The sequence below is a fragment of the Sinocyclocheilus grahami genome, unplaced genomic scaffold (genome assembly GCF_001515645.1).
Source record: "Sinocyclocheilus grahami isolate Dianchi unplaced genomic scaffold, SAMN03320097.WGS_v1.1 scaffold745.1, whole genome shotgun sequence".
Taxonomy (NCBI): domain Eukaryota; kingdom Metazoa; phylum Chordata; class Actinopteri; order Cypriniformes; family Cyprinidae; genus Sinocyclocheilus; species Sinocyclocheilus grahami.
The window spans coordinates 176447-192115 of NW_015505924.1; the positions used below are offsets into that span (position 1 = coordinate 176447).

General features: G+C 35.0%; 2 protein-coding genes across 3 annotated transcripts in view; both read left to right on the top strand.

Annotated features, from left to right (window-relative positions):
- LOC107560830 (uncharacterized protein C5orf42-like) overlaps window positions 1-4411 on the top strand; it is a 34923-nt gene extending 30512 nt beyond the window's left edge. For both annotated transcript variants that reach the window (XM_016245098.1, XM_016245099.1), the window contains exons 26-29: window positions 900-958; window positions 1044-1154; window positions 1264-1403; window positions 4215-4411. In XM_016245098.1, the coding sequence (XP_016100584.1) occupies window positions 900-958; window positions 1044-1154; window positions 1264-1403; window positions 4215-4339 (435 nt within the window). In that variant the 3' untranslated portion in view covers window positions 4340-4411. The remainder of the gene's footprint in view (window positions 1-899; window positions 959-1043; window positions 1155-1263; window positions 1404-4214) is intronic.
- Window positions 4412-8490: 4079 nt separating this feature from the next.
- LOC107560824 (WD repeat-containing protein 70-like) overlaps window positions 8491-15669 on the top strand; it is a 77333-nt gene continuing 70154 nt past the window's right edge. The window contains exons 1-5 of the mRNA XM_016245092.1: window positions 8491-8562; window positions 9812-9865; window positions 9952-10035; window positions 10114-10174; window positions 15116-15314. Of these exons, the coding sequence (XP_016100578.1) occupies window positions 8538-8562; window positions 9812-9865; window positions 9952-10035; window positions 10114-10174; window positions 15116-15314 (423 nt within the window). The 5' untranslated portion in view covers window positions 8491-8537. The remainder of the gene's footprint in view (window positions 8563-9811; window positions 9866-9951; window positions 10036-10113; window positions 10175-15115; window positions 15315-15669) is intronic.

Below are 15669 nucleotides of genomic sequence, written 5' to 3' on the forward strand. Positions count from 1 at the left end.
CTTTTGATTGTAATTATTCTCAGAATCAGTTTTCTTCTTCTTTCGTCTTTCTTCATGTTGAGAAAAACCTGTTTGTGTTGGGTTATAGATTAGGATTCTCAATCGTGTATTTACAGTTGCTAATATGTGACCCTGGAGCACAAAACCAGTCATAAGGGTACATTTTTTTCAATTGAGATTTATACATCATCTAAAAGCTGAATAAATAATCTTTCCATTGATGTATGGTTTGTTAGGATAGGACAATATTTGGTCGAGATACAACTATTTGAAAATCTGGAATCTGAGGGTGCAAAAAAATCTAAAAATTGAGAAAATCATCTTTAAAGTTGTCCAAATGAAGTTCTTAGCAATGCATATTACTAATCAAACATTTAGTTTTGATATATTTATGGCAGGAGATTTACAAAATATCTTCATGGAACATGATCTTTACTTAATATCCTAATGATTTTTGGCATAAAAGAGAAATGTATAATTGTGACCCATACAATGTATTGTTGGCTATTGCTACAAATATCCCCCAGCGACTTTGTGCTGCAGGCTCACATATTTATTTCCACATTGATTATATGAGTAATTGCATTTTTATAAATACATAAACTACTGTTTAAAAGTCTGGAGTCGGTAAGATTTAGTTCTATACTAAAAAACTATTGGTGAAACATCATTTTATGTTTATTTTATTTGTTTAGTTAACAGGGTACATTGTACATTAATAAAACAATTGCATAGCACAATCCATAAAACAGTCTGTTAATAAAAACAAATAAGGTCAATCAAAAACAATATCTGTCTAGCTTTTTCCACACGGATGCACATTATAAGTGAAGCTTGAAGTTTTAGTTTTACTCAAGCCTGTTAGTAACTTTATTCTTCTGAATAATTCATTCCCGCAGCAGAATCCAACCTCTGTAGATCTGGCAGCCAGCAGGAGAACCAAAGAAGAGCGCGCCAGGTCTGATTGTGTGTTCACAGTGCGTGTGCTAAACTAACATACACTGCTTTTCACGCATGTTTCATGTGATCCGTGTGTGTTTCAGGCTGCTTCTTCAGGAGCATCATGAACAGAGAGCGCGTGACGCCTGCGGTCTGATCTCGGAGCTGCTCACCGCACCCATCAACCTTCCCACAAACCCACAGCAGAGCCTCAGGTGCATTCTGGGACTGCCGCCTCTGTGCAGGCTGCAGTTGTTGTTTTTGATGCAGATCCAGTGCTTTGTTTGGAGAAATCCATGCTAAATGTCCTGCGCTGTGTTTCAGGATCACCGGGAAAAATAAGCAGATTCCCAGGAGTCCGAGCGGACCACAGGCTTCTCTGGGGAAAACCGTCGTGCTTCAGAGGAAGTCTGCAGCGAAAACACACGGCTCTTTGAGCGGCAGACTCGGCTTGCACAGACCAGGTTCATATTTGTGTCATTATTTCATGTATAAATGTGACCCGTGCTTGCAAAATGAGTCGGAACGAGCACATTTTCAAAAATGTGACCCTAGAGCACAAAACCAGTCATAAGGGTCCATTTTTTTAAATTGAGATTTATGCATCATCTGAAAGCTGAATAAATAAGGTTTCCATTGATGTATGGTTTGTTAGGATAGAACAATATTTAAAAAATCTGGAATCTGAGGGTGCAAAAAAATCTAAATATTGAGAAAATCATCTTTAAAGTTGTCCAAATGAAGTTCTTAGCAATGCATATTACTAATCAAACATTAAGTTTTGATATATTTACTGTAGGAAATGTACAAAATATCTTCAAGGAACATGATCTTTACTTAATATCCTAATGATTTTTGGCATAAAAGAAAAATCTATAATTTTGACACATACAATGTATTGTTGGCTATTGCTACAAATATCCCCCAGCGACTTAACACTGCTTTTGTGCTGCAGGGTCACAAATGAGTTCTATTTATTTCCATGTTCTCCATTAAAATACCTTCAAAATAATATATGACTTGTTGGAATCAACAAAAAATGACTGAGCTACATATTTTGGAGAAAAATCAAGTCAAATTTTCTGAAGATTCCAAAGCAAAATCACTGAGCAAGGTTGCATATGTTCCTCCAGTTCATTACTAATATTATTAATCACAATATAGCAATTTTTTTTATCTTTGTTATTAAAAATAAGAACAAAGATGCAAATAAACAGTAGATTAATCAAGAGCAGCGAGTGATTCCGTCTTTTCTATTAATGTATGATTAACATTGAGACAGATCTATATTAAGACCTACTGTAATGCATGGATCTAATATAATGTCACACATCAGATTTTTCCCCAAACATTCACTAAACGTTCATGTGAGACATAACAGATTATGTTTGTGTGAATCTCGCCAAGACATAGTTAGCAATAATGTACTTTATAGGGAGATCGCACACTCTCGAAGAGCTTTGCAAATGTCAGTCAGCGCAATAGTTTTGTTTTCATCATGGGTTTGAAAATCATATTTCTCTGGTTGGGACTCATCGAGAATTCGATATGAATATTCACAAAGCTGCAATGCTACACTTTGCAACAATAGACCTTAGGGCTGTCAAAATGACTGAAAAACTAAATTTGAATTTTCCACTTAAATATCAAAATATAAGGCATAATTTCAGTTAGGGGGAAAAAAACTTTTGGCCACTGAAGATTCCAAAGCAAAATCACTGAGCAATGTTGCATATGTTCCTCCAGTTCATTACTAATATTATTAATCACAATATAGCAATTTTTTTTATCTTTGTTATTAAAAATAAGAACAAAGATGCAAATAAACAGTAGATTAATCAAGAGCAGCGAGTGATTCCGTCTTTTCTATTAATGTATGATTAACATTGAGACAGATCTATATTAAGACCTACTGTAATGCATGGATCTAATATAATGTCACACATCAGATTTTTCCCCAAACATTCACTAAACGTTCATGTGAGACATAACAGATTATGTTTGTGTGAATCTCGCCAAGACATAGTTAGCAATAATGTACTTTATAAGGAGATCGCACTCTCTCGAAGAGCTTTGCAAATGTCAGTCAGCGCAATAGTTTTGTTTTCATCATGGGTTTGAAAATCATATTTCTCTGGTTGGGACTCATCGAGAATTCGATATGAATATTCACAAAGCTGCAATGCTACACTTTGCAACAATAGACCTTAGGGCTGTCAAAATGACTGAAAAACTAAATTTGAATTTTCCACTTAAATATCAAAATATAAGGCATAATTTCAGTTAGGGGGAAAAAAACTTTTGGCCACAAGAGGACGCATCGAGCAAAATATTATGCAAGTTTTTTCAAAGCGTAATAAAATAACACGACTATCTTTGGAAAAAAGTGCATAATGTTTAAAATAACGTTTATAAACCATATATAATTAATAAAGTTGCTTAAACAATTAGAAAAAAAACCAGCACCATGCATGTATGTATAGTTTAATACAAAGGACCGAAAACCAATGACAAAGAGTAGGCTACTTTCTTCATTTAAAAACATGAGATGCAGTGGGATGGGGAAACCACCATAAAGTCTCGAGACATGTTTTTTAAAAGTTGAACTTGCATTAATTTTACATGGCTTTCTAAACATGCGTATCTCTTGTGCGAGACGCGAGTGCAACGCTGATAGATGTCCCTCTAGAAAATGTGATAAATATCCATTCTGTGTGAACAGTTTCGCCGTAAACAACATCTTCGCCACACTGATGCTCTCGTTTTCCGCAATATATTGAATGAACAACGTAGCAGTGCCGCATCTAGTGGGTTCAACTGGATAGGCGTACAAAAGCATTAAAATGCAATGACACTTACATCGTCGTCGCATTTCGTGCGCCACTGATAAGGCTGCCTGACGGCTGATGCAAAAACGTGGATTTTTTTTTAAACATTTGACGAATATTCGAAATTTTATTTTTGACAGCCCTAATAGAGCTATAACTTGTGATGAGAAGCAGAAGCGAGTGGAGAAAAAGGTACTCCTCTCATCCTCTCAGAAAATAAAGATAATTTCAGATGTTTAATTACTGTTTAGAGCATTGGGATCGCTAGAAGAGGGCTTGATTAATTGATTAACTAAAAAACCTCAAATTAGACCAAAACTGACATTTTTCACTTCTTTTGCCTGTAGCTCAAAATTAGACCGTGTGCATTCACACTCATTCTGCCAGCACGGCTCACAGATGTTGATCATTTGAGTATGGTTTCAATCCCTCGTTGCTGTGTTTCAGCCAGCGCTCTTCCAGCCGATCGGTTGTCCAGGGTGACTCGCCGCGGGATGCTGTCCGACCCGAAGTCCAGACAAGACACGAAGACCGTTCATCAGAGTAAGGACAGTTTGGACATGTTTTTGTAAAAATATCAGAATCTGAATGAGATTTATTACCAAGTGTGCTTACACGCACACAAGGAGTTTGTCTTAGTGAAACCAGGGTTATTATAGATGACTAAAACTGAAACTAAAAGCATAAAAAACTGGGTACTTGAAATAATTTTTAACTTAAAAATAAAATATATTAAAAAACTTATTTAATTTCAGCTAGTTGCTGAGGCAGCATTTTTCATTTTAATTTGGTTTAACTTGACGTTGACGAATTTAATTAATAAGTCTATATATATGTATATATATATTAGTGCTGTCAAACGATTAATCACGATTAATTGCATTCAAAAAAGTTTTCATTTACATAATATATGTGTGTGTACTGTATATTTATTATGTATATATTAATACACACACACACATACAGTATATATTTAGAAAATATTTACATGTATATATTTATATTCATATAATTTATATTATATATAAATATATTTAATATATAAATGTAACAAATTTTTCTTAAATATATACATGCATGGGTGTGTATTTATATATACATAATAAATATACACAGTACCCACTCATATATTATGTAAACAGAAACGTTTATTTTGGATGCGATTGTTTGACAGCACTAATATATAGCTAGACAAATAGTGTATGTACACAATAAACATGACAACTAAATTTAGATAGAAATATTATGTAAAACAAACAAATAAAAATTGAAAAAAATTACATATATATATATATATATATATATATATTTTAAAAACATGAGATGCAGTGGGATGGGGAAAACACCAAAGTGTCTCGAGACATGTTTTTTAAAAGTTGAACTTGCATTAATTTTATGGCTTTCTAAACATGCGTATCTCTTGTGCGAGACGCGAGTGCAACGCTGATAGATGTCCCTCTGGAAAATGTGATAAATATCCATTCTGTGTGAACAGTTTCGCCGTAAACAACATCTTCGCCACACTGATGCTCTCGTTTTCCGCAATATATTGAATGAACAACGTAGCAGTGCCGCATCTAGTGGGTTCAACTGGATAGGCGTACAAAAGCATTAAAATGCAATGACACTTACATCGTCGTCGCATTTCGTGTGCCACTGATAAGGCTGCCTGACGGCTGATGCAAAAACGTGGATTTTTTTTTAAACATTTGACGAATATTCGAAATTTTATTTTTGACAGCCCTAATAGAGCTATAACTTGTGATGAGAAGCAGAAGCGAGTGGAGAAAAAGGTACTCCTCTCAGAAAACGTACAAATAAAGATAATTTCAGATGTTTAATTACTGTTTAGAGCATTGGGATCGCTAGAAGAGGGCTTGATTAACTAATTTTTGTGAAAACCTCAAATTAGACCAAAACTGACATTTTTCACTTCTTTTGCCTGTAGCTCAAAATTAGACCGTGTGCATTCACACTCATTCTGCCAGCACGGCTCACAGATGTTGATCATTTGAGTATGGTTTCAATCCCTCGTTGCTGTGTTTCAGCCAGCGCTCTTCCAGCCGATCGGTTGTCCAGGGTGACTCGCCGCGGGATGCTGTCCGACCCGAAGTCCAGACAAGACACGAAGACCGTTCATCAGAGTAAGGACAGTTTGGACATGTTTTTGTAAAAATATCAGAATCTGAATGAGATTTATTACCAAGTGTGCTTACACGCACACAAGGAGTTTGTCTTAGTGAAACCAGGGTTATTATAGATGACTAAAACTGAAACTAAAAGCATAAAAAACTGGGTACTTGAAATAATTTTTAACTTAAAAATAAAATATATTAAAAAACTTATTTAATTTCAGCTAGTTGCTGAGGCAGCATTTTTCATTTTAATTTGGTTTAACTTGACGTTGACGAATTTAATTAATAAGTCTATATATATGTATATATATATTAGTGCTGTCAAACGATTAATCACGATTAATTGCATTCAAAAAAGTTTTCATTTACATAATATATGTGTGTGTACTGTATATTTATTATGTATATATTAATACACACACACACATACAGTATATATTTAGAAAATATTTACATGTATATATTTATATTCATATAATTTATATTATATATAAATATATTTAATATATAAATGTAACAAATTTTTCTTAAATATATACATGCATGGGTGTGTATTTATATATACATAATAAATATACTTTTACATGCTTTTTACCCAGGGATGCTAATATGTCAAAGTACAAAACCCGCCTTACTCTGTACTCGAAAGCCCTGTGCACCGATATGTCCAACCATCATTTTATATCCGGCATTTGGGTGACGCTTTAGTACATCTTCTACCAAAGCATCCAGTTCAGCGTCCTCCAGAGTTGAAAACAGGTCGCTTACTCTATGAGAATAAAATAAACCCATTATCAGCCACACAACACAAATATAAACACTAATGTGAAAGCTAAGTAGGTTATAAGGCTAGGCTACTAGGAGCTGCTGCTTACCTTAAACCATGTTGCTCCATCCTATTCCGGATAGTTCTTTCACAGACACCAAACAACTTTGCAATGTTTCCAGCAGTTTGACCCATTGAGAGATACGTTTCAACTGTGCTTATCAGAAGCAAGTACGATGGACGTCCCACAAAGCCAGAGTAATCGAGCAAGCGCTTTAATCAACGATGAACCAATGGTAAGCAAGACCAACCCACCTAATTATCATACATGACAAAGAAATGTTAGAATAAATATGAAAATAAAAAAAATAAAAAATTTAAATAAATAAAGGTAAGAAATAAATACATATTGGAATAAATAAATATAAAAATAAATGAATCCATAAATAAATAAATATAAAATAAATGGGAAAATAAATAAATAAAAGAATAAAATAAATTAAAAAGAAAAGCAGAAAATGATAAATTAAGGGGGAAAAAATTTAAAAAAAAAGAATTTTATTAAAAATGAATCATATTTATTTTATCAAGTCGTTTATTCATTTATTTATTATCCTATTATCACATGTATTTATCTATTTATCTATTTCTTAATTAAAATGTGTATTTATTCATTCATTCATTCATTCATTCATTCATTCATTCATTTATTCATTTTTAATTTCTGCAGGTTTGGTCCTCCATACAGAAATAGCATATTAGTAGTAGCGTTTCTAATACAATTATTAATTTTTACTTTAATTTTATAATGATTAATTATTGTGTATGAGTAAATGAAGCAATAACCCCCGTGGAGCCGTGGTTTACAGTGAGTTTGTAACCGCTAAGTGGCGTTGTTAGACACGACGTGAAGCGGAGCTAGCTGTTATAAATTCACTCGCGCCGGTGTCTTTTGCAGCTTCTCGTACATGACGCGGTGCAGTCATGAGCTGCTCGTTCACATTTAATAAATGCTTCTACAAACAAAGCTTCATCTGCAGATGTGGTCTTGTTTAGGGGTGTTTGTGCATACGCACATCTGTCTGCTGAGGGATTGTGTTTCTCAGCAATAGTGTGCAGCCTTACTTTACAGAGAACAGAAGGTCAGGGAACAATCTCCATACAACGTCTTTGTGCATTTTTCTTGTATTCTACTATTTATTCGGGTTTTTTAAGGTATCTAATATCTTGATACTTAATTTCCATGATCTAAATATTCTTAAAAATGTAAAGCATAATTATAAAAAAATATAATAGCTTTTTTTTTTTTTTTAGATAATAATAAATTTATAATACACACTGTAAATAATAATTGAGAGAACATTTTTAATAATAACAATAATGGTGATACTAATTATTATAAAATAAGTACGCGTTAATATTAGTAATGACAACAATAAACATTTTTAAATAAAAAATTTAAAATAAAATATAAATGTTGCTGTAATAAATCATATTACAGCATGTTCTTGATTCGTGAGGTTTTGTGAGGAAACAAGTAAACACTAATAATAATAAAATATTTCAGCAATATTAAACATTAACAATAATATTTATAATTATTCTTATTACAATTATTATTAGTGCTTTCAAACGAGTAATCGCATGCAAAATAAACGTTTTTGTTTACATAATATATGTGCACTGTGTATATTTATTATGTATATATAAGCACACACACATACAGTAAATATTTAGAAGATATTTACTGTGTTTTATTTACAAAAAAAAAGGACGTGAGAGTATTGTAGGTCGCGATGACGTCGCTTAGGAGGGACTTTTATTTTGACTCCCGGAAGTGGAGTCCCGGAAGTGTGTGTTGTTGTTGTGATGGCTGATCGCGGGAGTGATTCTGGTGAGTTTGTGAGTTTAGTTTGTCAGTCGTGGGGTGTTTCTGTCGTGTAGGTGTTCAAAGCGCAGGGCAGCGACTTGCTGAAAGCCTCGGGGCTTTAATGAAGTCCGTCCCAGGCGCCGCGGCTGTTATTATAATAATAATAACCACAGACTCATGCACATGTGATTCTGCTGATTCTTCAATATTAACCGAGAATGGGCTTATTTTTGGCTTCATAGTGACCTAACTGGCCCCGTGTTTTGGCTCTCAGAGGCCCTTCTGCTTTATGAGTGCAGTACGTTGCACCACGTGCTCTGGATCTTTCATAACACTGCAGATTATTATGATTGTGGTATGAAATATATATCAAAGGTGTACTATAGTATTTCCGCTTCCTGTCATCGCTGTAGCGCCGCAGAACTTCGTGTGAAAGTAATTCATAGAAATTGTGATCGAATAATATGAATTCTAGAATTAAACTTATTTTGCCTCTAGATTATTTTCCCCCAAACATTTTTATTTTATTAAAGCCCCCCCCCCTTTTTATTATTATTCATTATGTAATAATAATATTGGAAATAATAACAAAATCTGTAATAATTTCAATACCAGCTATTTTGAAAATTAAATTCTAATTTCCCTTTAAAATATAATTTTTATTTATTTTTGTATTATTTATTATTATTCATTATGTAATAATAATGGAAATAATAACAGAACTTCTGTAATAATTTCAATACCAGCTATTTAAATTTTTTTTATTTTAATTTCCCTTTAAAATATATATATATTTTTATTTTATTTATTATTATTATTCATTATGTAATAATAATAATAATAATAAAGGAAATAACAGAAATATGTAATTTCAATACCAGATATTTTGAAAATTAAATTCTAATTTCCCTTTAAAATATAATTTTTATTTATTTTTGTATTATTTATTATTATTCATTATGTAATAATAATAATAATAATAAAGGAAATAACAGAAATATGTAATTTCAATACCAGATATTTTGAAAATTAAATTCTAATTTCCCTTTAAAATATAATTTTTATTTATTTTTGTATTATTTATTATTATTCATTATGTAATAATAATGGAAATAATAACAGAAAATCTGTAATAATTTCAATAGCAGGTATTTTGAAAATTAGATTCTAATCTCCCTTTAAAATATGATTATTTATCATGATTAATTGTATTATTATTATAGCTTCTCGTAGTAATACTGCTGCTGATATTGAATGTTTGGTCTGATCGCAGGGGACTCCAGTAGCGATGCAGACGTCTCTTCTGTCATGGGCTTCTCTGGGTTTGGTGAGTGTTTCTGCAGCACAAGCGGTTAACTGTGTGTGTTTTCAGCGTCACATGTTGAGTTTGAATCCTGTTTGTTTCGTGCTCAGGGAAGAAAGCTCGAACCTTTGACCTGGAGGCCATGTTTGAGCAGACGAGGAGGACGGCCATCGAGAGGAGCCAGCGTGTCTTAGGTCATTACTCTATTATCTCACCTCTAGTCTGTCAGTCAGTTTGAAGAATTCTGTTGACTTTGAGTGTTGCTGTCACAGAGGAGCGCGAGAAACAGGACGCCGAGGCCAGCAGCGGCGAGCCGTCAGCATCAGCGTCCAGGTACAGTCACGAGATCCGTCGTCATCTGTTTCTGTTGCAAGCGTAAACAATAAACATCAACAATTAAATATAGGGATGCACCGATACCACTTTGTCCAGTACTCGCCCGATACCGCTACTTTTATTTTTGGTACTTGTCGATACCGATACCGATATTTTTATTGCATTTGTAAATGTTTTAAATATTGGGTAGAGAAACCAAAAGAGTATGTATAATGTTAGTTGGTTAGCTTCATTTATCCAATAGATACAAATCAAACCAAATTTATTCAGACACCTTCAACATTTCTCACATTATCACAGTTTATTCACTATAGTTTAGAAAATAGTAATAAAATATGACAAGAACTCAATTCGGTCAGAACAAATTCAGCTTGATAATGTTAGATAACTTTGATAGAAAGGTATGTAATAGATTACAATAAACCAAAAATTATTCAGACAGCTGTCAATATTTACACAACTATCAATACTTTAGTCTTAATGACAGCATATAGTCTCCTGGGCATGCTGTCAACCAGGTTCATGAAAACCTCAGCTTAAATTTTTTCCCAGACTCGGTCTGAATAATTTTTGGTCCCAAATGTGTATCAGTTTTACTGGTAGTCCACTGTATGAAGAATTTTTGGGTATAATATATCACAGTTTAGTTTATTTTGCTATCCTCACTTACATAAATGAACTATAGTGTCCTGCACCCAACTAGTAAAACAATATAAAAAATGATATCTGGTCTCTGAATAATTTTTGGTTTGATTGTATATCCTTCGGTTATTTTCACACTTAATTATGCTTAATTAAGTTTTTGTTACTTTCACTGTTCATTGTTTTGCTCTATGGTACATCATCTTTAATTTAACAGCATTAGAGCTGCACCCAGTAATTGCATTACTCTCAGACCCTTGGTGCATACAGATAACAGAAATACAGATAGGTACAGATTATATACAAAATACAAAATACAACTATACAAATATACAAATAAGGTCAAATGTAAAAAAATATATATATATAAAGCACAAGGCATATGGCAGATAGAGTGCAAACCAGTAAAGTAAACAACAGTGCAGATATAATGATTGTAGTGCAAAAAACAATGATTTGTAGTGCAAAAGAGCTTATTCAAACTGATTGATTAAAGTGACAGTGTGTGTGTGTGTGTGTGTATTAGGAAGGGGGGAGTGGGAGAGTCCGTCAGAGTTCAGAGGTGCGTGGGGCAAAAGAGGGGAGGGGGGGCAAGGTCGGGAGGAAGTTCAGCTTCCTGACAGCCTTATGGATGAAGCTGTCCTTCAGTCTGCTGGTCCTGGCCTGGAGACTCCGCAGTCTCCTCCCTGATGGCAGCAGACTGAAGAAGCTGTGTGTCGGGTGGGTGGGATCACCTGCAATGCAGAGGGCTTTGCGGGTGAGACGGGTGTTGTAAATGTCCTGGCCATCTTGGATCTTTAAGTACTGTAATCACGCGCTTTGTTGTAATAATGCAGACAACCACTCGTTATAAATCTCCTAACTGTGATATTTTCAGAAATAGAAGTCGCGTTTTTTCATCTGAAACGTGCTGCGATTTATATTCCAAAGCCACTCATATAATGCTGAAACACTCAAGCAAGCAAAACACACGCAACGCGTGCAGATATTTGTACTGATGCAGAATGAGAGGACAGTAGTACAGCCTAGCGCATTTCACACAAGCTGCTAGATTCACTTTCGCCACAAAGGTTAAAAATAAATTATGTTTATAGTGAATGCCCCTATGAATGGTTTTATTTTTACGATTTCGTTTTAATCCAAATGATGCGTGCGCTAAGTGAGTGAACATCAAAGATCACACAACAGAAGTGCGCGCACGCTCTCTCTCTCTCTCTCGCTCTCTCTCTCCCGTTAAGTAACTTGTGCATTGTTTTACTTGTTTTTGACATACCGACCGAATTACAAACTTTCCAGTGATGTCTGTGGGAAAGATATATTCACTCGACAAGCTCGCGCATCTGCGCCGCTGCACGCTCAATCCACTCAGCCGCTTTGTTTATCAGCTCACGCACATCAGCAATACAGGCGTTAATACTGAATGTTTAACATTATATTCATTGCATACATATACTTCGTAGTAGACATCCTTAACTCCTTTCTGCTGTCTGTTGTTCTGCTGTCAGTGTTTCTTTGTCTGAATATGGCGCTTATCACATGCTGTGTGGTATCGGCGTTTGGTATCGGGGCATTTTAACGAGTACGAGTGCGAGTACAGGAGACCAGTATCGGTATCGGTGCATCCCTAATTAAATACAACCAAGCGGCAACCTCCCGCTCTCTCTTGTTTTTGACATACCGACCGAATTACAAACTTTCCAGTGATGTCTGTGGGAAAGATATATTCACTCGACAAGCTCGCGCATCTGCGCCGCTGCACGCTCAATCCACTCAGCCGCTTTGTTTATCAGCTCACGCACATCAGCAATACAGGCGTTAATACTGAATGTTTAACATTATATTCATTGCATACATATACTTCGTAGTAGACATCCTTAACTCCTTTCTGCTGTCTGTTGTTCTGCTGTCAGTGTTTCTTTGTCTGAATATGGCACATATCACATGTTGTGATATCAGTATCGGTGCATCCCTAATTTAAAGAGACAGGCACGAAAAACAGCATGTTTCTGCTTCCACTCAAAATGGGCATTTTCAAAATGATATAATAAATGATCTGTGGGGTATTTTGAGCTGAAACTTCACAGACACATTCTGGGGACACCAGAGATTTATATTACATAATCGGCGTTTGGTATCGGGGCATTTTAACGAGTACGAGTGCGAGTACAGGAGACCAGTATCGGTATCGGTGCATCCCTAATTAAATACAACCAAGCGGCAACCTCCCGCTCTCTCTCGTGAAGCCAACATGGAAGTGACTTAAACTGTAATTCATCGACTGGCCGCTAGAGGCTGGCTGCAAAAGAGACTCAGTCCCATAGACTCCCCATGTTAAAACGCCCAACTTTACAACAGAAATAAATGTGTTTACAGCCTGGTTCAAAAAGTGCTTTTGGTCTATATAGCTAATTTTGCCCTTCATGACAACTGTGAGGGGGGTGAATTTTTTTATAACTCATCCGTTTAAATTATATTAAGCCTTAAAGTTCTGCATAATTAAGGGCGTTGCCACTTGAGTGACAGGTGGATTGCCGCTCCTGACACTGCTGACGCGCTAGGTGGGTGTGGCTTCAGCAACTAGCTCCCGCCTCTTTGCCCATCTTTAATTATCCGGGAGTGACGCGTGGTGACGCTCTGCCAAGATGGCGAAGGCCGGCTCCGCCTACTTTAGGCTTCAAAAACGCTCTTCGGAAACCTACAAGTGACGTCACGGACACTACGCCAAGTTTTTTTTACAGTCTGTGAATACAACATTGGATGACCGTATGAATGCAAAAATAATATAGGAAGGCAATAAAGAAAAAAAAGATTAAATCAATCTGGCACTTTGTGTTCTAATTCTGTTCTTTAAAAAAAACTTGCCCCTCTTAGACTTGCACTCTATTCGTTTACTAGCTGCTTGTCTTCTTTAAAAAAAAAACTAACACTAGCTTCTCTATTCTTTTTGTATTCTATCTATTTGTTTTCTTTTTATTTATTATACGGTTGTGACCTGGAGCACAAAACCAGTCATAAGGGTCCATTTTTTGAAATTGAGATTTATACTAGTGCTGGGTGGTATGACCAAACATTTATATCACGGTATTTTTCTAAATTATACCAGTTTCATGGTACATGACGGTATTTTTTTTTCATGCATGACCAGGTGTTAACCATATCTTCTACTGATTGAGAGGAAATACTGCAGTATATTGACTTAGAATGCCCTATTTTACTGTCATGATGAGTGAATATTGTCAGAAAATACCACACTAAATAGTGACTAAACAACCCCTTTTAATACATGTTAACCAGGAGTCACTCTCATTTATAATCACAGCATCGTCTGATAAACTCAGCATGCATCTACACTAAAGAGCGGCTATGCGGTTGTGTTGACTGCGTTAAGCTAACTGAGTCTTGTTATAGCACTTGTGTATCATTGCTCTTTTGTTGATTTTGATTGCTTTGTCCTCATTTATACTGATGTCTACTAAATGTCTAAATGTAAATACATAAAACAAAAAGTATAGAGAATTACTGTGCATTCAGCAGATCCTAATACAGTTTCACAACTTTGACACTCTTTTTTAGTGTTGATATTTTTTAGTGTTATAATTAAGTAGTTAAAGTCGCAAAGAAAATTATGTAATTTGGGTAACTTTAAAGAAAATGTACATTTGTGAATATAATATTTTCCCGATAAAATAAATACATTTCCTATATATTCTGTTATGTTTACGATGAGAAAAATAAATCCATGTCTAAATTGGCATATTATTGAAAAATTGGCGTTTGGAAAAAAAGATGATCAATAGACTCAATACAGAAATTACAATTCAAATGAGGATTAGCAGATTTGGATTTAATCTCATTAGTGGGGTATATATTATGCACAATTTTTAAATGTAATTCTTTTACTTTGTTGGGGACAGAATTTATAAAGTAAGAGCCATGCTTTTTTCCAATTAATCTTATTTTATAAATCCCCTCGGAGTAATTATTTTCCTGAACTGAAACACATTTCTTATCATTTTATTACTACATTTTGGGTCGTAAATACACGTGTCTTCATCCAAACAATTCTGCTCCCTTTTAACAATCACTATTTCATTAAGTGAACGAGCATTTAGTATAGCTTTAGCCATTGTAAGAAATTCCTTATGAAGCACAGGGAAATGTGTTGAAACATGAAATCACAGTAAGAGTAAACATTCCCTTGTGGATCTAGTATATCACAAAGATAATCCGTAGCTTTTTCATGCCAGTTCTTAAGAGAAATCGACTTGTTCCGTCATCATGTGTTTGTGTGAACAGGAAGCAGGACTCTGATGTCATCGGTCCTCCACTTCCTCCTGCGCTCGGCGTTCAGACGGATGATGATGAGGATGAGGATGATGAGGAAGATGATGATGATGATGTGGTCGGGCCACCGCTGCCGCCTGGATACAAGCACAGCACCGCTGACGATGATGATGATGATGAGGATGATGATATGACTGATGAGGAAGATGACGTGAGTGTATTTTCATCTTTTAGTCCCATATTTACAACTGCAGATCAGATCTAATGTTTACCTATTTACTAATGTTTACATGCAACTTGAAATTACGTCATTTTATCTGTTTTCATCTATGTTATCTATATGTGACCCCGGACCACAAAACCAGTCATAAGGGTCAATTTTATGAAACTGAGATTTATACATCATCTGAAAACTGAATAAATAAGCTTTCCATTGATGTATGGTTTGTTAGGATAGGACCGTGTGTGTGTGTGTGTGAGAAAGAGAGAGTGTGAGAAAGAGAGAGTGTGAGTGAGAGTGTGAGTGTGTGTGTGTGATTGTGTGAGAGTGTGTGTGAGAGAGTGTG